Here is a 27,146-nt window from a genome sequence, read left to right on the forward strand (position 1 = left end):
CCAAGTGTTATTCCTCATTCATGCATCATCCATCTGGCATCTGTCAACAGTTGCTATTTTCAACTTCTTTTTCAAAATTGCCTGACCAATTTCAACCAAACTTGCCAAGGAACATCTTGGCATAAAGGCCTTTCAGATTTATACAAACAATGTTGATCTGCTTTTAGACATGACCACCCTTACTAAAAATAGAAAATCATTTAAATAACTTCTCCAAAATAACTGATTAAAATTTAATCAAACTTGATAGAAAGCATCCTTGTCTGAAGATCTTTCAGATTTTTACAAAAGATGCCAATCTACCATCAGTTATGGCTACCATGACTAAAATAGAAAAACTTTCAATGACTTCTTCAAAACTGTTGAATAAAACTTTACCAAACTTGATAGAAATCAACCTTTCATGAAGACCGTAAATATGTATACACATTATTGAGGTCTGACCTCAAATATGCCCAGTTTTGCTAAAAATAGAAATACCTTTCAATGACTTATTTTTCAAAACCACTGAATAGAATTTGAGCAAACTTGATAGAATGCATCCATTTCAAATTTGTATAATTGGTGGTCAATTCACCATCAAATATCAACACTTACACTGAAAAAGTATTCAGGCTTGAAGACCTTTCACATTTATACAGATGATGTCAATGTTCTATAAAATATGGCTGCTTCTACTAAAAGTACAAAAAAAACCTGCTATACCTTCTTCTAAATTACAGATAGGATAGAAAGTTTCCTACTTCATAAAAGGGCTTGCCTCAGGTAAGGTGTCCAGAAAATATGCTGTTTTGGTCACAGTAAATGTGGCCTTACAAAAAGGGTGGCATCTGGTTGTGTGCAAATAGTAATAATGTGCTGTTTTGGTATCTGGCAATGTGGCCTTATAAAGGGATATCTGTTGAGGTGTACAAAATAGTAATAATATGCTGTTTTGGTATCTGGCAATATGGCCTTATAAAGGGATATCTGGTGAGGGGCACAAAATAGTAATAATATCAAAGGTGTCAACCCTCTGAGATGAAAACCTGTATGCCAGACCAATAAATACCTTACAGAGACCAAAAAAACCTTACATGAAAAAATGTATTCATACATTATATAAGATTAACAGTTTTAAAACAACAAATGCTATACACAAATTATTATGACACATATTTACATAATTATTTAGATTTCTGAAACTTGATTTCATTCTTTTTACTTATAACACTATCATCTTCCTGCTTTGGTTAAGCAAAGAAGCTTTTGATGGATGCTGCCTTCTTCATTTCAAAATTCCTTTCATGCAATTTTGTCCTGAAGTGTTCCTCTTGATCATGTATGCTCGACACCACCACTTTAATGTCTTTACTGCATATTTTATAAAAAGCATGTGAAGATCCTAACTTGGATACATCTACAATGCCAGGGAGGACTTCAATCCAATCAGCCTGAAACTTGGCATGACCTCAGTCAGTGTCTTCAAGCGTGCGTTTCTTTGAGTTAGGCTCAGCCATTTGATGGATGGAATATTTCAACTAGATCAGAGAAATAAAATTTAAAAATTTTAAATATTTAGATTTGACATGTGATAGAGGAAGTTCTCTCGATTACAAATATATTACGAATTTATATTTGTCCCCATAAACCCCAAGACATTACGCCAGGAGCTATCACAAAATTTAAATCTAGAAATAATTGTTTTACAAAGTAGCAGTCTGGAAGTTTATACCTTGTAAGCTGTTGATCGATTCTATTAAAATTGCGTATCTGGTGTTTGCAAAATGAACTTACTATATGTTGTGCCGATTTCGGTCACAAACTTGATATAAATTGGCAGTGTTACATATTTTTGAGTCACTCAGTATCTGTACTACGTCTGTCATTTTGGCAGTGCATCTTCCTGTTTGCATTACCTATCTGACTCAAAACTATAACAGCTTGATAAAATGCTGGTGCTAAAATCAGTAGAGTATTTATTTTTAATTAGTATATTGTTAAAATTTTTAATAAATCGACTTTATCTCCACACAGAAAAGTCAGACGAATTATGGTTACACCAGCATGATTGCTACACTATGTAAAGTATGAAAATTGATGCAAACTTTATGTATTGGATAGTAATAAGTATAAATAATAAAACAATAATGTATAAAATAAGAAAACATGCTTATTCCACAGGTAGTCAATATTAGAAATCCGAGTGAGCCTCTAATCTCCGAGCGATAAAGAAGATCATCACACACTAGAGTTGAACCATGAATGAAACTCATTTCATTATCAAAGGAAACGTGCGGTTTTGAGTATGATTTGATTGGTTGTTTCGGGCCACCATAGTGTCACTGAATTATCATGCTAAAAAAATTATGCCAAGAGTCCTGGATGCACACAAAACGAGAATTTAAAAAAAAATAATTAAATTTAAAAAGTTTTCAAAAAAAACCGTACAAAACGGTTGTACGGCCATACACTGATGAAAAGGGGAAAAAACTGTACAAATTACAGGTAAACTGTACAAGTTGACACGTAATATGCTGTTTTGGTATCTGGCAATATGGCCTTATAAAGGGATATCTGGTGAGGGGTACAAAATAGCAATAATATGCTGTTTTGGTATCTGGCAATATGGCCTTATAAAGGGATATCTGGTGAGGGGTACACAGTAATAATAATATGCTGTTTTGGTATATGGCAATATGGCCTGCCCAGACTGTCTTCTTCTATTTCTCACTTTGCTTGTTCTTATCAGGATAGCCTTGCAAGACAAACAATTCAAACCTTCAATTCTGGAGAAAATTCAAGAACATGAAGGCCCTCCACTCTGAAGGCATAGAAGTGGTGTGTTTTCAGGGACTGGTGCTATACTAACAACATTGTCCCTCTGTGTACCTCAATCCCTCAACTGGACAACTTTTTCTCTGGCTCTTTGAGGAGAAACAGTTGGCCCCAGTCTCTATCAAAGACAACTGTCTCATGATATTGGACACATTCCAGCATCATGGCAGACATGATTTTGGGTATGACATAGACCTAACAGATCTTTTAGTCCTTTTTGGACACGATTGCCCAAAATCCCTCTCTGTTCCCAAATGGAACCAATCCAGGGTTTTAACATGGCTTGATTTTAATGTCTTCAAACGTCTAGCCGATACTCTTGCTAAAGTCACTCTTATCCAAGTCATGTTTCCTGATAGCTTTAGGATGAAGAGATAAGTATATTTTAACTTTAGGTCTGCGTGACTTTATAACTAGGTTTTTAGCTTATTTCAAACTGTATTACATTTCTTCCATGAATATGTTTGATGTTTGTTTAAATCTGAATGCATTGAAACTTGCCTTAGCTGACAGCTTAATACATTTGTGAACATCAGTTATTTATCATATCCTGTTTCTTAATTTGCTAAAAATTGTGTGGTTATTTTAAGGGTTGCTTTTGACAAGCTTCACTGTAACATATTTATGTAGCAGTCTAGGTATATGAGGCCAACTCTTAACCAGCTTAGCTGGTCTGGACCTCTTAGTTCATTGGTATGTGTGCCCCGAATGTGAAACAGACCAGCCGAGTTCGATTCTCAGCCGTGATAGTTAGAATTTGTCTACCCTCCTGTTACATGTACATCAGCTGTAAGTCAGGTCCAACTGCAAACAAAATAGACATTGATCTGTTGTTGTATAATGCAGGGCAGATCAGGGTCTATGCTGTTGTATAATGCAGGGCAAATCAGGGTCTATGCTGTTGTATAATGCATCGAAGATCAGGGTCTATATTGTTGTATAATGCAGGGGAGATCAGGGTCTGTGCTGTTGTATAATGCATCGAAGATCAGGGTCTGTGTTGTTGTATAATGCAGGGCAGATCAGGGTCTGTGCTGTTGTATAATGCAGGGCAGATCAGGGTCTATGCTGTTGTATAATGCAGGGGAGATCAGGGTCTATGTTGTTGTATAATGCATCGAAGATCAGGGTCTATATTGTTGTATAATGCAGGGCAGAACAGGGTCTGTGCTGTTGTATAATGCAGGGCAAATCAGGGTCTATGCTGTTGTATAATGCATCGAAGATCAGGGTCTATATTGTTGTATAATGCAGGGGAGATCAGGGTCTGTGCTGTTGTATAATGCATCGAAGATCAGGGTCTGTGTTGTTGTATAATGCAGGGCAGATCAGGGTCTATGCTGTTGTATAATGCAGGACAGATCAGGGTCTATGCTGTTGTATAATGCAGGGGAGATCAGGGTCTATGTTGTTGTATAATGCATCGAAGATCAGGGTCTATATTGTTGTATAATGCAGGGCAGAACAGGGTCTGTGCTGTTGTATAATGCAGGGGAGATCAGGGTCTATGCTGTTGTATAATGCAGGACAGATCACGGTCTATGCTGTTGTATAATGCAGGGCAGATCAGGGTCTATGCTGTTGTATAATGCAGGGCAGATCAGGGTTTATGCTGTTGTATAATGCAGGGCAGATCAGGGTCTATGCTGTTGTATAATGCAGGGCAGATCAGGGTCTATGCTGTTGTATAATGCAGGGCAGATCAGGGTCTATGCTGTTTGTTCTATTTATTAGCTCTAACAAACTGCAGAGTCACAGAGTTGCATGTGCAGTATGTGATGGCAGATCTGGATCAATGCAGTTTGCAGTTGACCTCAACTTGTGAGCAAGTATGTATGATCTAGTAGCTTGTTTTTTTTATAGCTGACTTACTTTAGAGGCTGCCATGATTTCCAGATTTTGGTCTTTTTTTGTTTTTCATATTCTGGCATCATAGAACTAGAATAAATTCATTCCTGTCATGTTTTAGTAATAATTCTGTGGTAACAGAATCTAAGTTTATGCTTTAACTATAAATAATTTCTAATTCACTTTCAGTTGAAGTCCATTACTGACAGAATTGTAAGGTCATGTGATTTCCATGTAAATGATTTTCTACGTGATATTGATCATAGTTTGGCAGCCAGCCGAGATGTTTTCCGCCATTTTGATGCCATGTTTCATCAGATGAGTGAGGAGGAATGGGAAGAAATTCAGCTGAAGGTAATACATTTCATGGATCCAATATTTTTTCTGATCTCCTGGTTCTGAATCCAACTGTAGTTTTTTATTTATTCCTTAGAAAAACTAAGTATATTTTAATATCCAGACATGAGTTTCCTTAGTTTTAAAGCGGAATTCTACTTTTCTCCTGACTTGAATCAAATTTTTCCTGATATAGTCCATTTTTTATATCATCTTCGATCTGGTTTTTTCCAAATGGTCTTTCCGGTCACATTCCGCAATGACCCTTGTAAATTATTTGTTCCATATGTTAGTTAGCACACGTCTCTTGTAAAGAGTATTCTGATTGGTCAAAGGTTTAAATTCATCAGTGAATCTTCGTGTAATGGAAACTGATGGCAATGGAAAGAACAAGCATGCTTGCAAAACATGGCGTCCTGAGTTGTTGAGAGAGAACATGACACGAAAAGTTTAGATGAAATTTTAAAAAACGTTTGGAAATGGGAATGGCTGGAGCAAAACGTTGACAGAAATTTAGTTGGTCAGTTTTTAAGAAAACTGAACACTAGAGGACTGTCATTTTGTGACCTCTGCAAGAAAGATCTGAATTACGGTAATTGCAGTTGGAAGAGTTTGGAACAGCACCTACAAAAGAAGCTGCATATGTAAAAATTGAAACTCAGAAGGCATCTGGAAAAAGAGCAGTTAATTACTATAAGAAGAAAGATTTTTTGCATGAGAGAACAGATGTAGCCCTCTGTTAGAATATGCGCACTGCATGTCGCCAATACAAGCACCAGCTTGAAAGGAAAAAGGCTCTCATTGAGAAGGAAAAGAAACGATTGCACATTAACTGGCATATCAACAGGTTATGTCCATTGGAGATAAAAAAACAAGTGAATGTGTGGGATTATTTGTATATAAGTTAGTTGATGTAATTGGGTGTTTATTTTACAGATTTGTTATGAAAGAGAGAAGTATAATATATTTGCACTGCTCCTCAAGATCCCATTGGGAGAGGACCCTCAAACCCCCCTTAAAAAAAATTCATCTTTTTTTGTTGGAAGACCAAAATCATGTCTGAATATCCAGAATTTAAACGAGTTAACTTTCATCATCATTGCTCTTAGTCTTTTGCATAATTTTGTTTCTTGACTAAACTATTTACAGATGGTTTTGGTTTTGGAAGTATTCAGTTTTGAGTTGTCAGTTTGCTTCATATATAATTTGAGCTTCATTTTTTAGACTGTCATTTGTCTTTTGCTAATAATTTTCTTTAAAAACTTATTGACATAGCTGCCAACCCTCACGAATTTGACGTGAATTTCACAACTTTTTCAGCGATTCACCGATTCACGCCGCAAGCCAAAAATTCACGAAATCTTGAATTCTCAGTTATTTTAAATCTTTAATAAAATAACTGATTTCCCGTTAAGCGCTAGTCGTGATATTCGCAGTTGCCGAAACGGTCCGGTACTGCTGGTCGCGATATTAGTAGATGTACAGCCGATTAGTACAGTTGGCCCAGTAGCAAGCATTTTAGCCTATTTTAATCTATATGTATAAGAGTAGTTTTACAAATCCTTTTGAGAGAAACTGGGGCCTAACTGGAATTTTGCTCTGCGCATGTGTCACCAACACTGATTTGAGTTACCGTTTAGCATCGCATGTAAGATCTTGAAAATGTCTTCACCACCAAGGAAAAAGAAATGTATTGCTCAAAAAGTGAAGTTTAATTTGGAATATATCAAAAATTGGCCGTGCATTTTGCCATTAAACATTGATATTCATCATGCTTTTTGCACTCAGTGTGTGCCATCGCACAGACGATGTGAGGAAGCACATCGGTTGCAAAAAACACGTAGAAGTTAGGAAAATTAAGAATTCTCAGATTTCAGCTCTGGAATATTTTAAGCCATCGGTGGAAGACCTGCAAGCTACCAACGCTGAAGCATTATTTGTGAGTTTTCTTGTCGAACACAATTGATCTTTATCAGCTGGAGACAATGCTTAACATTTGTTCCAACAAATGTTCCCGGACTCAAAAATAACTTCCAAATTTTCCCGTGGAAGAACCAGAAGTGCTGTAGCTCCTTTGCATTCCTCACAGCAACAGTGACAGCGAAAGAGTATTTTCTTTTGTGAGGAAAAATAAGACAGACGTCATAGCCTCCTTAGCCACAGAAAATTTGTCAGCAATTTTAGTCACCAAGATCAACCAGCAGGCAAGAAGTCTGAACTGTTTAGAAAACAAATTTAGGATCAATCAGTTGAGGAAGTTCAAGTCTGCCACAGTATCATGTCTTGATAAATAAATATTTCTGCATATATGTTAGTGTTTTAGTTTTATATTGCGATCTTGATATAGAGTAGTATTGACGGTCAGAGTTAATGGAGTTATTGTCATGGTATTTTTCACTAATTCATGTCCAAATTCACTACTTTTTATGAATATTTTCACCAAATGTGAGCCTGGAAGGTTGGCAGCTAAGTATTGATAGTTATTCTTGCACCTACCATCATCATTTAGTAGAATTATTGTCCCAGATTGTTGGACTTGGCCACTTTCTTCCTGTACAAAATTAACATAAAATAGAAAATTAAATTTCGTACAAATGTTTTACATGGAGCATTACTGTACAGTCTTTGTGGGTTCAATATGTTCTGTGCATGAATTGCATGCACTGACCAATACATGGAAAGGATTTATGGAACCATGAATTTTCATGCAGCAAAACAAATCCACACAAATCAAATCTTTACCAATGAAAATTGTGGGGCTGCCTCACATATCATCCATGCATGTTCATGCAGATGTTTGGTGGATGGGGCCAACCACTTATGGCCACAGTGGATCAGGGATCTCAATAGATTTCCAAATTGAAGAGTCAGTTGACCCTTAACCCCGAAATCTCAGTAGTCAAAATGAAAATCTCAAGAGTCAAAACTAAAATCTCAAGAGTCAATTATTTTGGACAGTCATGAGCCCATAGCTGTGATTCCTCATTATTTGTGGAAACAAATGATGTGTAAGATTTCTCATCTTGTGCTGAATAATGAGAAATACCTGTACAGTATTTTGTAAGAAATATACAATCTCATTTTTGTAAAAGTGTTTCTCTTTCTTACAATATGTTACTGTGTGTATATTTTGTATATGAAACAGACACAAGGATTATGTTTTTATTTTTTTATATTTTCAACTTTTCCACATATTCTCTTATCAACTGCTCAAATCATTTTTTATGCGAACATATACCCATACAACTGTGAAAGGTTATATATTATTCAGATATTAAGAATCTATGACACAGAATTGTCAGTTCACTTTTTATATATTTTCTAACAAATTTTGAAGATTGACTCTTCTTCTCATCAGAGCTGACACTATCTTTCTGTTTCTTTGGAGTCTCAGGGTCAGACAATTTGTCACTGGCAGATCTTTCCAAGACAGAGACATAAAAGAAAATAAACTTCGTTGCACCATTGTGATTTTAAAGTTGAGATGCACTGAGTGTTATGCCCATTCATTTTTTTCTCGGAATGATCCATTAATTAATACGTTTTAGGTTTTAAACATTTTGCCGATTCAAGCATTTAATTAATTGCCAATAAAAACCAATCCCATGCTGAAAACTGGCTTAGTGAGAAATCATATATTCCTGTTTTGTCTAACTAATTATAATTTGAAGTGCAATCAAACAAATGCTGATATTTGATCAGAAATGAATCCAGTGAAGTCATAAATGATTCTGAACTTTTAAACATCCCACTAAATGAAGCAAATTGCCAATAAAACAATTAAAGTTGGTCCACTTCCACTGACAACCGGCTTCGCCATAATGATACACTCCAGTTCTGACCAGTTAATTACAATTTGATGTCCAAACATACCAATGCTAATATTTGATTGAAAGGCATTCCATTCATGTCAATTGTTTCCTCTTCCTGTGTCATAAACTTCAAACAAAATCTCAAAACAATCCAACCTAATTCTTTTGAATCTAAACCTGACTCCAGTAATCTGTTAGCCCAGTTCATATATTTCTTCCATTGGTGCGATATTATTGGTTGTCATGGTCTAAACTATTGTCGAGCAGATATCAATCAGAACCTCCTACAGTAAATTTGTTATGGACAGCATATTCTTAGTATGAAACTAAGCTGGAAGCAACTCAAGGGTAATTAAGATTATGTTCCAGACCAAATCTACATGCATCAAAAACATGTACAAGTTGAAACTTCCACACTTCAAAAAATGGGTTATTTTTAATTCCACGCATCAAAACACGAGGTTGCGCATTAGTTGAAAACCTTGGTGGATCACTGTGGACAATAATTAACACATGCTGTATTCAGATAGTGATGCTTAAGTTTTATAAAAAGTTTCAAGCAAGTTTTATTTTATGGTTTATATACAATTGTTATAAAAATTGCTTGAAATTTAATATAGTTTACCGGCAATTGTTGATGACTCATCAAGAAACAAATTAAAGTTGTAGTTCAGTGAGTATGACACTGATATGTCATCCATGTCATGATGCTGTTCAGTTATGGTGAAATTCCAATTTCTTAGAAAAGATTTGATAAAATCAATGTGATACATATGTCATTGATTTAATTAGCAGAAAAAGAAGTAGGACTAAATAGGTTGAACAAAAAGAAACAAATCCTTCTGATTGGATACATGTGCAAATGAAGTCTGCCTTCTTAACATGATAAAACAGATTCCTTGCAATTTATCAGGTAAATATTACATACAGACTTGAAACAAAGAAGTCAGTGAGAGAGACATACATAGAGGAGCTATGTATACAGTCAGTTGTAGCATCACAATATGTCTTTGCATTTGCAATTAATACATGCAAAACTATGCATATAAAACAGGTAGATATTCTTTTTATGTTACACTGTTGCATCGTTTGTCACCATGCCTCATAAGTGGATAGATGTCTATGAATAATTATTACAACCATTAAAAGCATGTTAGATTGTCCTACTTTTTCATGTTGAAATGATTAGTGTAGTTTCTAATGAATGTCCTTGTCCATCGATCCAGTCAGTTTGGTTAAGTATTGTCAGGGAAATGATTTACTGTATTAGAAGTAATTCACACTGTGCAACAATTTTTTTAAAAATACTCGTCATTATAGCCATACCCAGATGATACGTTACACAGTGTACCCAACATGTGCATTTAGGTACTTAGTTTCAGCCTGCCCAGACTGTTTCAGCATAGAGACTGTAGATATTCATCTGGCATAAACCATGTCCCCTTGCAGTTTGTTTGCAGATATGTTTTGAGTTCATCTCTTGAGTCTTGATGTCATCAATATTATGTTGTTACAATGAAGATGATGCCAAAATGTTGCCTGGCAACTATGTGTTCTTGTAAGATTCTTCCTGACTGATATATTTCTTTTTTGGCATTAAAGGTGCAAATTGGCATGCATGGCTTTCATTATTATTTTTATTTGAGCACAGTCCACACTCTCAGTACCACCTTGCAGCCCAAAATTTGGGGTTGTCTCATTTTTGTTACACTTCATTTCATATGCCACCTACTTACTATGTTATGATGTCTGTCTGTCTGTCTGTCCAGATGATCCAATACAAATTTAGTTTCCAAACAATAAGTTTAGGTGTCCACCCTTTACAGATACCAAACTTTATTGATGGCATGCACTTGGAGTCAGGAAAAACCCTTTTTGTTTTTGCTCAGGAACTCAAAAGTAAAATTCTCTGCATCTGAGAGAAGGAAAATGGTTTCTGTACAGTAACTTGAGTTCTCCGTTATCTACAGTTAAACATTTTGAGGCAGGCTGTGAGTAAGGAAGAATGCTAGTTGGTTTCAGGGTAAAAAGGTTAAAGGTCAAGATCACTGAAAAAAGATGAATGGTTTTTGCACAGAAACTTTAGTTTTCCATCATCTACTTTTCCAAACTTTGTGAATTGCTTTCACCTAGTATAAGGAAAGAACCTATTAATTTTGGGATATAAAATAGTCAAATGTTTATGTAGCTTGTACTGAACAAAATGGTTTCTGCACTTATGTCTGTTGTAGACATAAGTTCTACGTGAATTACCTTGAGGCTTTGTAGGTGGTTTGCACTTGGGTTATGAAGAAACCTGTTGATTTTTTGGAGTCAGAAAATCATAGTTGACTCTTGATGGCCATTGACAAACTGTGAGCATTGTTTTGTCTGTGTTGAGGGCATTCCTCTTTGGAGGTTCATTTTCTTCTCACAGTATTGTCACACTCAGTGGCTTCATATGATTTTCCATGGAGTAAATTTTTAATGCTAAAGTTATAGTTAAGTTATCCCACAGTTTCTTCATCACTGTTAGAAAACATGTCATGAATATATGGTACATTTTGTGGAACTTATTTTGTGCAGAAGAACTGTATGCCATTAACTCTACATACTCTGCTTGGTAACTCTAAAAGAAAGTAACTTTGGAGAAAAGTTGTAAGGCCAAGTAAATTTATGGTATTGTCTGTACTGTCAACAACGCATTCTTGAGACCATATTTTTTGCTGAGACTCTTGGAATCTCAGTTGAGTTTCTGTAATGAACAAGACCCATGCATATCAATAGGATGATGATGCATTTGATTGGATAACCTTTTGTTACTACTCATGAAGTTTTATTAACTTTTTTTTAAAGAAAATTTGGAATATATGCTTATATCATCAAGTTCTTGAATAAGTTTGATAAGCAAGATCTACGCATACTAATGAAGAGATCATGCATCTGATTGGAACTTGATACCATTCTGGAAGCCATCATTCTGACTGGAATTTGATCAGACCTGGAATATTGGTGTATGTCTTGAAGATTTTGCATGAGTTTGATTATGTGCGATGATGAATGAGGTGATCTTGCATTTGATCTTGGATGATTTAAATTATGAGCAAGGGATCATGCAAATTATTTATTAATTAAGGGATTATGCAAATTAATTATGCCTTTAACTTGTGCAAGAATTTCAATCAGGATATAGTAAAATAGGTCAAATCAACTTTATATGATAGCTTACATAAACTATGTTTTTACAGTACTACATAAACCAGCTTATGACATGGTCATCTATTCTATATAAGTCATGTGAGTATTATCATGCCTCTTATTTCATATTTGGATCTCACTTGATATGCCTTGGCTATTGTCATTTTAACTTTTGTATTTAGTATTCATCAGTAATAAGGATGAAATTGTAGAATTTTACTGATTTTCACTCACTGTTGGAGGGTGAGTGTGTGTTTAAATATATGGGTGAAATGACCTGTAGAAAGTTTTGCCATGCCATGTGATGGTAAGACATGGCTTCGTGAGTGAGTCATATTAAAATTGTATGCATTCATAAATGTTTTTAATTTTTTGCAGGCTGTGACAAGAGGAGACTCAGATTGCCCAATATGCCTAACACCCTTAGTTCTTAAAAGCTACATAGAGAAAAGTTCCATTGATAAGGAGACAACTAATATAAAAGAGTTAAACAGTGCAACAAAACCCAGACAGAATGTACCACAGACACTGAAAACAACATTAATAAAGCCTCAGTCCAGTGCTAAATCACTGGACAAGAGAAAGCAGACTGACTCATCATCATTTCAAACAAATGAGCATGCTTGTGAACATACAAATGTGAACCAGTCTGCTGCAGAGAGTACAGAATCAAGAGAGACTAAAAATAGGCAGACAGTATTAGTCTCTTGTTCCCATGTGTTTCATGCTACATGCTTGCAAATGTTTGAGGAACTAAATGTAGGAGAAAGCAAACATACATGTCCCGTGTGTAGGTCATTGTATCAAAAGAGAATTATTTTCATGTAATTGACTAATTGCCATGTTTCACGCACCTGCTGACAGCTGTCAGACAGTTTTTAGATTGAGAACCTGACAATGACAGCATGCAGAAATCAAATGCATAAACAAAAGTCACAAATATAACTGTTAGTAACTCATCAGTGCTCAAAGAAAAAAAAATTTAGACACAGGCCTAGGGCTGGTGACTTAACTAAACCCACAAACCCTGACTGAAATTCCACAAGCCCATACTACAGTTCAGCATGCCCCAGATTTTCCCCTTTTTTAATATTGTCAAACAACGTTGCAATAGCTAAACTTAATATATAAGTTCAAATGGGTTCTAAGGGGCTTGAAGGTAATGCAAGTGTCATTAGTGTTCATTACTACATTCACTAGGGAATGGATGGTCCTTGTGTTCTAACTCCTGTGCTGGATTCTCTGAGTGAATCCTGATCAGAACCATGCTGAAATATGTTGATGTGTTGTTTGCAGCTTGTGCAAGAATTAATAGACCCATTCCCTTATCCTTTTTTTTTTGGCTGTCATGCTTCGTAAAAGTAAAACTCCATCAACCAAGAATTCTGAAATTGGAGGTGGGGGGGGCTTTGCTAATATTTAATTGCTTCCTAATTCCACTTCAGAAATGAATTACTTTTTAACACTATTCCGACAACTGAAATGATCATGCTTTGCAGTGAAATCTGTCTTCAAATAAACATTTTCGCTGTTCACAAACTTATAAAAAATATAATACATATGGCTTAAACATTCTCATTCAAGGTAGTGACATGTAATAACTTTTGATATTGTACATGCATCTAGCATTTCTGATTTACCTATAATGGGTTGTTCCACTTCCTGATCCTATCAATGCAAATTCACTCATTGGGCTCACCCACTGCAGCATTCAAACACATCTCACTAGCTATTGTCAGCCAATTAAGTACCTGACCTCTTTGTCTTTAATTGCCACTATTTAAACTGCCTAAGAGATAATTTTACATCAGCTCCAGTCATGACTGTTCACCATTTATACATGCTTCATGTTATCGGAATATACTGAAAGTGGTTGGGTTTTTTTTGTTGGTATTTGAAGATTACTGAGAATTGTTTTTCTGGAAGTGGGTTTCGGAGTACAAATTCATATTTTTAGCATGACTTGACATGCTTCAATTTGATTAAAATCAGATCTCAATTTCACGTAGGACAGTGGTGATCTGATTTAGGTTGCCAGTATTAAGGCAGATATGTCAATTTCTTGAAAGTACATTTACACATTTCATCAGCACGATCAAAATTTCCTCAGGCAAATATGATTTTTTTTTACAAGCCGAATGGGCACCTCACTTAGAACACAGAACAGGCCTGATCTAAAATTTGAGGGTCCCTGGGCTATTGGATTTTTTGAGCACTGTATTATTCATTAGGTTCTATGTATTTATTATTTGTTTCTTATTTGTTTATTGTATTTTATAATTTCTAGGAGAATGTTTAAAATAAACATTCATAACTTGTTTTTCTATGCTTAGATTATCAAGTATTTCAGTAATTTTGAAATGATTGTATCTAGTAAATTTTAAAGAAAAATTCACCACCCTCTCAAAACTGTTTACAAGTTTGAAACAATTGTTTTTTGTAAGTTTTTGAATCTTTCCAAGTTTTGTGTTTGGTAAAGTAGGCATTAGAAAATGAAAGGTAAGCTATTCTCTTTTGTTGTTTTTTCAATTTCCTGCAATGTTATATTTAAGTAAGCAAACTTTAGTTGACAAAAGATTGTGATGGCATGTTAATTTGCTGTGATATTCATTTATTGATTCTTGTTAACTCCAAAAAAAAGAAATAAATATTTGATAAGAAGTGAATGTTACAACTGTCCTTTTTCTACTCCTCACCCCACAAACATAATATTTTGATATGTGCAGGTATTGGCAATAACATCAAGTTATCTTTTCTGTAGTTTTCTTTGAGCATCTGTTATTTGTATATTTTATTTTATTTTTGGTCAGAACATCTTATTTAATATATTTATAATTAATATAATATTTATAATTAACATAATGTTTATAATTAATATAATTTAAATTATATAGGTTAATATGATTGCAGTCAAGAAAATGTATGATAGTCAATTTTGATTTTCTATACTAAAGAGTTATGGCCCCTTCAACATTGCCTGTGATGATACATCCCTTATATTTTAATTGACAGAAAAATGAGAAGATTAGTTGAGGTAATTTTCGAACTGACATAAATGGAATATTATTGTGCTGCTGGGGAGTGCTTCTTCTTCTTCCAATAATATGCTGGGTTCCTCTAGAACATAATTGTACATGGTGTCAACTATGTACATGTGGTGGGAGGTCCACATGCAGCTAAAAACATCCCTGGTCTGGAACTAAGCGATACCCATGCCAACCACGGCTCTGAAAGCATTGATGGAATTGGCATTGACTGGGGTGGCTGGTAAGGAGTTCCAGATTCCTGATTGAAGAAGGAGTCTTGTATGCGTTGACTCTGGTAAAGGGGATGAGAAAAATTGCTTAAATGTTCTCTAGTGTAGGATCCTGTCTGTTGGAGGTATTATGCTGCTAGGATGTGTACTAGCTGGTGTACAATCCGTTACATCATAACAGCTTTTGTTTGTTGGCATTGAGCTCGAAGCTCTTCCCATCCCAGTTGTTGGAGCATGGTGGAAACACTACTGGTCTGTCGATAATCACCAATAGTAAACCCTGCTGCCCTGTGTTGTACTGCTTCAAGTTTGAAAATGTTTGTTTTGGTAGATACATCCCCAAAACAGTTGACGCATACTCCAACTGTGGGTGTACTAAGGATTCATAGCACTTCACTTGTCGGGGGCATGTAGACAGATTTCTATGAAGAAGCATTATGGTGTTGTTTGCCTTCTTTGTAACACGGTCAATTTGGCTGTTACATGATAAGGTGCTATCGATGGTGACTTCCAATTTTTTTTACCTAGGATGTCATTGTCAGTTTTTGACCATGGATGATGTATATGGCTGGGACAATAAGTCTCTTGTTGGTGATTCGGATAACCTCAAATTTGTCAGGATTGACCTCTGTTTGCCAGTCTTTTTCCTATCGTTGTAGCTGGTCTAGATCTGCTTGTAACAGATCTGCATCCTGGTCCGAGTCGATTACTCTATACAGCAAGCTGTCGTCAGCAAAAAGTCAGACTTGGGAATTGACTCGCAATGGCAAATCATTGATGTTGATCAAGGAGAGCAGAGGACCCATTTCCGTTTTTGGGGTATGCCTGAAGTGATGGGGTCTGATGAAGATGACTGGCTTTCTAGCACAACCTGTTGGTTTCTTCCATCAAAACAGCTGTTTGTCCAATCAAGGGTCTTTTCCCAGACACCATAGTGATGAAGCTTCACTGCAAGGTGCTTATGAGGGACTTTATGAAAGGCTTTGTTGAAGTCCAGCAGGATCGCATCTATCTGTTGTTTGTTGTTAAGACCGGCTGCAAGGTCCTGGAGTATGATTATAAGTTGGCTCTCGCATGATCTCTTCTTTTGAAGCCATGTTGTCTTTCATATAGGATGTTGTTACTTTTGAAGAACTGCATCAGGTGACTATGGATGATGTACTCCATGACATCAGCAAATAGATGTCAGGGAAACTGGTCTGTAGTTCAAGGCTTTACTTTTGTCGCCTTTCTTGAACAATGGGCTGATTAATGCTTCTTTCCAGTCATCTGGAGTCAGGTCCTGCACTAATGAGGCTTAAAATTGGAAAGATAGGGCTGGAGATATTGATGGTGCCATATCTTTCAAGAATCTTGACAAAATCTGGTCAGGTCCAGTCACTTTATGTGGGTTAAGGTTTTAGAGGAGCTTAAGAACTCCTTTTTTCATTAATCTGGATGGGAGGGGCAGCCATAGTGTTGCTAGTAATGTTTGTGGTGTCTTCAATAGTGATGATTGATGAGGACTGGGCATTCTAACTTGTCAGATGCACTGGAATGGATTGTACCATCCTTCTTCAGTGGGTAGACACACTGAACCATAACATTGTTTACTTTTCAATAAAGAGTATAATTTCTTGCCATTTCTTGTGTCGCTGATCATATCACTGACATACTCATTGTAAGCATTCTGGCCGACTGTTTGAGTAATTTTTTGTATATGACAGTATTTATCACAGTTCTTTGTATGGTTTATCTTTCTTACTCTCTTATATTCCTTTCTCTTCTTCCTGGAGAACCTTCTACCTGACAGTTACACCATCATTGACTGAATCTACAAGATTTCATCTTTGAGGGGACATGGGTAGTAGTCACCCATATACATGTTTGTTTAAATTTCAGTCAAAGACTGTTTATAGTTGTGGTTAAGTATCGGTTGGATATAAATGTAGATGAAAATTCTGTGAGCTTGACAAACATGGAAGTGATATATGCTTTCTTCCACAAGTAGATGAGTCTCTTTCTGTCTGGAATAACGTTTGTGTCAATCATTACTATGCTATGGTCACTGATCCCAGATATAGGGGAACACTTTATTACTAGGGATGGGTGGTTGGTCAAAAATATGTCAAGTATGTTGTATCTTATAGGGGAAGTCAACGATTTGTGTCAACGATTTGTTTCCACCCAATGTCGTTCACTACATTAATGAAGGCTTCGTATAGGTATTGAGTAATTGTGGCCTGATATGGAGTCATCTGCCCAGTTAATATCAGGTAGGTTTGCATCTCCTCCATCCACAATGTATGGTCCTTGTATTGAGAGTGGAGGTCTTCACATAGATCTTCTGTGCAGTCGATATTGTTATCAGTGGGTCTATAAATACTTTCAACAATGAGTGTTTTTTTCAAGTTTGTGCATGTAAAAGCAGCTGCTACAAACTCCAGATTTACCAGTAGTCTGAATGGCAATTTCAGTTGTGTCAGTGTTGGATCTAGCGATGATAACCACTCCGCCATTGGAACTAATGGATCTTTCTATTCTAGCAACACATCTGTATGTATCTGGCAAAAGTTCATTCTTAGCAATAGAAGGGTTTAACCACATCTCGCTAGCAAGTATGATGTCAGGATCGTAATACTCTAGCATGGTCCAGAAAGTTTTTCGTTTGGCACACACGCTTTGAAAGTTAATGCCCAGGACTCTTAGTCTTTTCTTGGATATGGGGTCTGGCTTTCTAGGAGTATTTGGCAAAGATGAAGATTTTGGCAGACCAATGATAATGCTCAAGTTGAAGGATGAGATTGATGATTTGGTTGACTGAGGAACTGGGTTTGCTACATGAAATAGGGATGCTTTTTAACTCCTCAAAAAGGCTTGTGTTGAAGTCTGGCACGGCGCAGTTACAGCAATACCAACTCACATCTGAATGTTAAAGGGGTTTATATACAGCAGTACACATTTTCAGGCAGTTTATATGGAACCAGTTCTCACAGCATGTACAGGCAACTGATGGTCTCTTCTTTGACCATGTGCATGCCTTTCCGCATATATCGCATAGATATTTCACTACTCTGGGTTTGATAAGATGTATTCAGGATAAGTATGACTGTGTGTGTGATTTGGATTTTTAACGTAACTTTATATAAAAAATCAGTAATATTGCTACGATGTCTGCAGCACGGTAGTTTATAGTGATGTCTAGCACTGGGGCATAAAGCCGCAGACATGTAGCATGATGTCCCAAACAGTCACATTATCCTGACACCGCGCTGACCAGTCCTAACACTAACCTTTAAATGCTGAGCGCCAAGCGAGGCAGCTGTTTGTACCATTTTTGTAGTGTCTTTGGTATGACTCGGCCGGAGATCGAACCCACGAACTCCCGCATTCGAGGTGGACACTATAACCACTAGGCCACCGGAGCGGTTTTCAGGATAACTAAAGGGAGTATATAGAGTAAGTGACCAGTCATACATCTTTTAGGCGCATTTCCTCTGTGATTGAAAGCTGCATGGAAACATACCAGGAAAAATCCAGAGATGGATACCTCGTTGGTGGCAAGCAGTTGTTGGGGAAAGGATAACTCTCAAGAGGATTGACATTAATAGTAATAGGATATGAGCATTGATGTTTCAAGCAATTAGACATATAACTACAGGTATACATACATAATGCATAGGCGGTAACATAGGTGTTGTTGGACTTTGATTGAATGCACGAATGTACATAAGCCGACTTCTGGTATCACGGTGACTTCACACTATAGAACGTGAGTTCGCTCACTAAAAGTGATAAATCCTTCACGAATCGTACACTCTGGTTTGAAATACTGTAGTTATTTTCTGTGGTGAATGTTCATACACACATAATTCGCTGTTGAGGTATCTGGGGGCTTGCAAGTGGCCAACGTTGGACAACTCGGCACATGCGCATACCACCATCGTGGTGATTTCAGAGCCGAAGTTTGGTCCTTCTAGGTGAGGATAAGTTCATGTCAAAAAGGTGAAATGAAATTTAGTTTCTAAGCATAAAAGGTTTGGTATTTGAGTCCGAAGACCAGTCCCATGCAGGATTAGATAAATAGGATAGAATGGTTGTACACGATCCAATTTTGTTCATCTTAGACTTTCTGAAGGGAAGTTCAATATCGTTCCAAGCAAACTCAATGTCTATGACTGTATCAATGCCTGCTATAATGTCCATACATTTCTTTATACAGAATGCTGGAAGGGTTGAGATAAGGTTAGAGCTTCAGTTGCAATATCCAAAGGCACTACCTGGAGCAAGATTACCAGGTAAAACCTCAATTGTTACCGCTGGAATTATAGCTGTACTAAAATCTTTTATGAATCTCATTCCATATGGAGATACATATGTACGTCCAAATAACTGGCATCAAACCAACTTTAGGATTTACCAAAGCAGTGTCCTCACATTGCTGATGTGTGTCTTAAAATGACGGAAGCTAACATCAAGGGTAGCAGCAAGGTTTGAAACCTTCAACACAAGTGCCTGAGGAAGATTCTCTGCCTCTCATGGCCTAACAGGGTAAAAAAATTAAGATTTTTGTCAATGAAATGAATCAACATCTCTTCTAAAGATTTTAAGGAAAAGAAAATGATGGCTGGGACATATGTGCCAAATGTCACTAGATGAACTGTCTAGGACAGCCCTCGGCTGGACAATAGATTGGTGACTATAGAGGCGTCAGCATGGAGAAGGGCTGTGAAGAAAGAGATGAAGGAATGTCGTCTGACTTGGAACACATTAACCCACAGAAATGAAGACCATCAATGGTGGTTTTCTCTCCTTGAAAAAATATGTGTCATTTTGAGGCACAATCAGGTTGCCCCACCAGCAGTATGTGGGTGCCATGCTGCAACACTTGGCAAAACATGACATGGATGTGAGTTGGGGTGTTGACGGCAACCACCACATACAGAGAATTGTGCAATCATACTCTGGCCATGTGACTTATTGGGCACAGGCAAGAGACATATTGATGCCAATCACGAAACAGTGGTGCGTGTATCATCTGTCCATTAGTGACGTGTTTCTTTCGTGAATGGCATCAATAGGTTGTATGCTCCTCTAGTTATAAATTTTCTGATTGTAATGCGACCCATTTCCTTGTCTCCTGGCAGCTCGACTCTGGTCAGCTTCTTGTGGAAAATAATGAACTGAGTCACCTCAAGGTGCGTTATCACGTCCGTATCAACCGTAAACTGCAACAGCGCAATAGAAGTCCAGCTGTGTTATTACAGGCAGGTTTGCCTAACTGATGACCAACCCAGGCAAGGAAAACTGGGTGACAGTCGGGAGCAAAGGCCCTAGAGCAGCTGTGCAAATCCCATGAGGTCTTGAATGAGTGGTCCGTTCATAGGCACCCGGATCATCTCGTTGCACAGGTGACCAAACCGTAACAAAATAATAGGATAAGACTTTCCCATGCCCAAAACTTGCCTGATGGTCATTTCAAAAGCAGGTGGTCATTTCAAAATTCACAATTTTAGAAACATTAATATTAATTCCTTTGGGACTGTTCCAGAGTTAATATATATAATTTCCACGCATGCCGGCTGGATGTCCTCCAACATAGCCGCGGAGGAGAAAGGGGGCAACACTAGCAGTAGCAAAGGCCTTTGGTAGACAACTCGTCGGGGTTATCTGTGAAATTACTGTAGGCCACAAAAATCCCCATGTGCTCCTCACGGATTCCTAGGTACCGACTATTGCCAAACGCCTTCTTCTCCACAAGCATGGGGTCCAAGTCTCATCTGTTTCCGCCGAAAATCGCCAAGAACCCAAACTACCACTGGCTTGCCTTCCGTAATCCTGTGAATTGCGTCCCAGATATAGCCACCGTTGTACTAAACACTGCACAACGCCACAAGGTGGAAGTATTTAATCAGGCGTGGCATATGTGGGCGATGAACTTGTCTAACTTCTCTCCACTTTTCTGGAAATGTCACTACCAGCAATGACATTTAAGATAATTGAATGCTTGGGAATATTTTTTTTTTCTCCAACTGACCACGTCCCTGGTGGTTGTACCTCTCTGGTGGACTCGATTCTTACTTTTCGCTAGCTGCTGTGGGCTAGGCTATAAGTTCCTGTTGTCATTTGCAAAGTGTACTACCATGTGCTGCACAATACAGTTCAGTTACCATCCTTCAAAAGAGCAAGGTTGTCAGGATCAGGCTGTCGAATGAGGTGAGACCATACTCTATTGCCTTCAGCAGGCAAGTAGTTTCGTAATCATTTGTATCATATCATTACGACGTCCAGACTTCGTATAACGTAAATTCTCAACCACCTTAACATTCTTGAGGTTGTTATGTCTTCACTGGGTCATGATTGTTGACTACCATCCACTCATCCTTCTCGCTTACATTGGGTTTCTCGATTCCAATAGCACACAAGTGGCCAAATTCATTTTCAGCTGTCTCTGCTGAGTTTAACTTTCATCTCATGCCGATTTACAGCCCTTCAGTGGTCCAGATTTTGCAGTAACTGCTGCAGAGCCCTGCGGTTCTCGGCGTAATGCTATGAACTCGTCGCACAATAAACGTACTGGTTGTGTCCTCTTTATGTGTATTACTGCAACAGAATATTTTCTACAAGGGATACACTAGGACAGTTTTTGTAACAACAAGACCATATATGTATCGCACACGCATTTAAATGTAGGAACAGTTTTGGTCTTCTCTATGAGCAATGCAAGACCCACTTAGATGGGTTCGTAACTTACTCACTACCACGTATCAGCGTCAGAAAACAGGCAGACTACGGCCTTGTATTCGTTTTAGTCTGTGAAATCCGCAAAACGCGTAAATGTAGTTCCTGTCACATATTTTATCTGTAATTACCAAACGCCACTAGCATTTGTTGTGTCCCCTCATAACTGTGGATATATAATCCATTAGAATTATATTTAAATAAAATGATTACATGTCTGTTTGTGCTAACTTACAGTCAAGACTGAGTAACTAAATATCGCGAACCTTACACAATATTTGATAACTGCGAGCCTCTTGGCGGGCCTCAAACATACTGCTCTCAGGCATGCTCATTTTTCCATGGCTTTCTTCATCCTGGTCATATAATAATAATAATAATAATAATAATAATAATAATAATAACAATAATGAGGACTTTGTATAGCGCCTAATCTTTAGAAGCTCTAAGCACTTTACAACATTAGACAACACCTATAAGATAAAAGAACATATATTATGATATGATTACAAACACAAACACCATCAAATTAGAAAACGTAGAGAGAAAAAAACATGCTGTGAATATTTAAGGTAGGAAACATTAGGTCTTTAGGTTTGTTCTTGCAGTCGAAATAAGTGAGTTTTGAATGCACTGTTGAATGTGATTACTGTGTCTTTGTGTCTAAGTTCAGTGGGCAATTCATTCCACGTTGCTGGGCCCTGGTATGCAAAAGAACGCTGTCCATATGACTTTGTTTTCATAGTGGAAATAATGAGTATACGATTGTCAGAAGAGGAGCGTAAGTATCTTGCTGGTGTGTACACACGGGTGAGGTCGGATAGGTATGTTGGACTAGAGTCCGTCAGTGAAACGTAGCACAGAGAACAAATTTTTGTTTGATTCTGGATCGAATGGATAGCCAGTGTAGGGTACAGAGCAGCGGGCAGGTGTGCTCTGATCGTGGTACTCTAAGTATGATCCGAGCAGCTGTGTTTTGAACTTTTTCAAGTTTTTGGAGTATATATTGAGATGAACCAGACAGAATTGAGTTACAATAGTCCAGTCCTGAAAGTACTAATGAACACACGTGTTTTAGTGGCATCAACTGAAAGATATTTGCGAATGTAACTGATGCGTCTCAGCTCATCTGCAGCTTGTTACATGTCATCCATGATTTCACATCAGAAATACACCTCTCTACACCTTGGATGGTAGCATCAACTTCAGTTGGGTGGCTAGATTTGCATATTTGGGTGTCATCAGCGTACAATTGGTGAGACACTGGATGATGATCTATGACACTTGAGAGCGGCTGAGTGTATAGAATGAAGAGAACAGGTCCAACAACAGACCCCTGTGGAACACCACACCATAGATCAACTGGGCTGGAGTGTATTCCATTTGCAGACACAATTTGTGTCCTGTTGACCAAGTAGGACTTGAACCACGGTAAGGCTGTATCAGGAATGCCAAATACATGCTGGAGACGGTGAAGTAATATATCATGGTCTATTGTGTCAAATGCTGCAGACAAATTAAGGAGGGTGAGGACTGTAATCTTTCCGCTATCCAAAGCAGAGAGAATGTCATTAACTACTTTTAGAAGAGTAGTTTCAGTACGTTGGCAAGGGAGATATGAAGATTGTAGATTGCTAAATAAACGGTTTGAATTCAGATGAGATACAAGCTGGGATAGAACAACCTTTCCTAAGATTTTTGACATGAATGGGAGATTAGAAACTGGGCGGTAGTTCTTTAAATCGTTATGGTCTAGTGTTGGTTTCTTCGGCAGGTGCTTTACAATGGCAGTTTTGAAAATTGATGGGAATTCCCCTGATGAAAGAGGTATTAATAACATCAGTTAGTGAAGGCAATACTGGATCTAAGCACTCAAGCAGCATTGATGTTGGAATTGGATCAAGTTCACATGACTTTGATGCACTCTTCATCAGGATTGTACATACGAAATCCATAGAGACAGGTTCAAATGCTGCTAATGGTTGCCGCTCAAAGTATGTATCCCAACTGTATGGCGACGACGAGTCAATTGAAATTGTGGTGTCAAGCTTATCTCTAATGGTTTGTACTTTGTCACGGAAGAAATTTGCAAACATGTCCGGAAGGTCGACTGGAGAGAATGTAGTTGAAAGTGGTGTAAATTTGTTCCTTGACATTAGCTTGTTAGTAATCTCGAAGAGCTCTTTGCAGCTGGAACTTTCCATGATCTTAGTAGTGTAATGGGCTGATTTCGCTGCATGAACTATATTTGTGACATTCTTCTTAGCGGCTTCATAGATTTGCTTATGAATAGTGAGTCTGGTGGAAAGCCAAAGCCTGTGAGCTTTACGGCGGTCTCTTTTAGCAGTGCGAAGCTGGTCCCTAACACTGCTATACCATGGAGAACACTTTTGACTTGATACTCTGCACATGGTAGATGGAGCATATTTGTCGAGCAATGAACGCAGGCAGTTATCGAGTTGTTCTGCTGTAGGATGTAAGCAAGTTGTTAGTTTTTCTTGGATGTCATGCATTAGTTTAGTTCTATTTATCATACAGAGGTTTCTCTTAATAGCAGATAAAGGTGGAGGGTTAGGGACTGATACGTCAAAATGGCATATAATGCAGAGGTGATCTGATGCAAGTTCATGGGAGACCAGGATAGACCGTAGAATGTTATCATCAGGTCCATGAAGAATCCAGTCTAAAACGTGACCATGTTTATGGGTGGGTTGGTTAACTGACTGTTTCAGGTTGAAAACATTAATGGAATCTATATCACTGGAATCTCCGTCTATATGCTTTTGTGAATGTAGTAAAATAATTATCACTCTTCATTCACGCTCAAAAGTGACATTTTTATCATTCACGATTTTCTTCATTTAGCCTTAATTTTCAAACAATGACACAGGGAGTGGCTCAGCTACTGATGCACTACGCTGTAAAATTGAGCAAGGTACATCAAACGTACCAGATCTCATTATTATTCACGAAGGAAAAGTGTGCCGTAATAATATGTAACCAGTACATACGGAGAACGTCAATTGAATTGTTCACTGTTTATGGAACATGCGGTTCTCTTTTGTATAGAAAGTTTTTATTTTTATCAAGGGGGGAGTAAATAAAACTTGAGCTCTAGCTGAAGACGGATATTGTTTATTTTATTAGTGTTTTTAGAAAATTAACAAATACATATACCACATTTTTTTGTTCTTTTGATTATGGGTTTAGACAAATTATGATCAACACTATATAAAAAAATTCTCTCTCTCTCTCTCTCTCTCTCTCTCTCTCTCTCTCTCTCTCTCTCTATATATATATATATATATATATATATATATATATATATATATATATATATATATATATATATATATATAAACAAATCTGACAAAACGATTAACTTTGAGGTGCATAGTATAGAATTGGAGAACAATTAATAGCATCTTTCACATGTAGCACAGGGGCTCGTATTGTTGCTTACAGTTTTCTCCTTTCTCACGCGACCCAATTAAGAATGAACGCTGTTATTTCAAGCTACATTAAGCGCCCGCTTAATATACAAGAACAAGGCGCTGAATAGAATACTACCTTCTCATTGGCCAACTGAAACTAAGTTATAAATAAATGCAGGACGTCATTTTCTTTTAACCATTGAGAGGACAGTATTCCATTCAGAGGGATCTCATTTGTATATTAAGCGGGCGCTATCACGACCATGTCGAGCAGTAGCGTTGGAAAATGGTCGGGCATTCCTTAAAGTTATTATAGTAAGCCAAACTTTGGATATGCATACAAAGTCGAATGCCTGAGCTAAAACATCGGTATCAAATATATTCCGCTACGCGAAATGTAGCTTCAAAATAACAGCGTTATTCTTAATTGGGTCGCGCAAGAATGGAGAGAAGTGTCCTCCCTTGTAGTTTTTACATTGTACATGTATTACAGGCCAGTTGTAAGCAACGGTACGAGCCCCCGTGAGACGTAGGGGGCATCTGATGGAGCTCAAAAATATTCGACACTTCTTTTTGCACACACGCAAAATATGGTCATGTTAAGAAGTGGACAGACGAGCTGAAAATTGTACTGCCCAGTATAACACCGGACAAACGGCCATCCTATTGACACAATCTACATTGTACAAAGTTGATTTCTGGTAGATCAGGGTCTCCGTTATTCACCTAAATGTCTTAAGTAGCTGCAACAGTGTTGATCGTGAGCTACCAGCACATTATATCATAACGGGTCTGGGTCAGTGGTTTTTGTTTTTTTGCAGATTGTGTAGTACACAAATAGGGATGATAAACCTACAACATAATTCTTATCCAAAATCAGATTGTGTTGTTTTTTTAATAACTTTTTTATAACATCTGTCATATTGTAATGTTCTTGATAATATTCAAGAATCATCACTACGTGGATCTCAACGTAGGTCTCAAAATTACCCACAACACATTGTGTCCAATTCTTATCATCTCCTTGTTTTTTTATTCCAACAAATTTACAATAATTTTTATATGCTAACCCCAATTAATACGCTCTGAATAAAATTACTCTCTAGGAAGATTTTCGTAAAGCGATCCACCTGACTGCCATTGGCAGTTTCGGTTTATGAAGATGCCTAACCAGGCCTTCTTTGACGTAATAAAAGAGAGCAGAGCAGGATGGCGAGATTAATGAAAGAAAACGGTTAAGTAAAAAAATAAAACAGGAAAATAAATTACTGTGTAAATGCATTATTTAGAGCTGAAGGACTTTAAAAAAGATCATTTAGATCTGGACAAAGTTCTGACATTTTGCTGTCATATTTATGACGATAAAGGTCTCCAATTTACGACTTGACTGATGATGAAGAAAATGGGATCAATTTATTTGAAGAAAGAGTAATGTCAAAAAAAATAATAATAGAGACTTGGTATCTTGAAGCTGTTTTTTTATGTGGTCAAGACCTCGATTGTAGAAATGGTAGTCTTAAAGATTTCTTTTTTTTAATATGGTTAATGATCTTTCAGATTTTAATTTTGAAGAAAATGCTTTCTATTAGTCCAATGAACTTGATATGGAACAAAAATCAAAAGGTAGTGTTTGTAATCAATTCATTATCTCACTGACTGATATATGTAAAACATACTCTATAGATGTATATATCACAAATTACAAAATGCAGTAAGATCAAGAGGGAAATTTCACATGTACTGAAA

General features: G+C 37.2%; 1 protein-coding gene across 1 annotated transcript in view; it reads left to right on the forward strand.

Moving 5' to 3' along the window:
- Positions 1 to 14,651, forward strand: part of LOC149791278 (RING finger protein 32-like) — a 41,807-nt gene extending 27,156 nt beyond the window's left edge. The window contains exons 8-9 of the mRNA XM_089969788.1: positions 4,855 to 5,019; positions 12,369 to 14,651. Of these exons, the coding sequence (XP_089825914.1) occupies positions 4,855 to 5,019; positions 12,369 to 12,818 (615 nt within the window). The 3' untranslated portion in view covers positions 12,819 to 14,651. The remainder of the gene's footprint in view (positions 1 to 4,854; positions 5,020 to 12,368) is intronic.
- The last annotated feature ends 12,495 nt before the right edge of the window (positions 14,652 to 27,146 follow it).

Source organism: Sinohyriopsis cumingii, chromosome 9 (genome assembly GCF_028554795.1).
Source record: "Sinohyriopsis cumingii isolate HCF-2022 chromosome 9, ASM2855479v2, whole genome shotgun sequence".
NCBI lineage: Eukaryota > Metazoa > Mollusca > Bivalvia > Unionida > Unionidae > Sinohyriopsis > Sinohyriopsis cumingii.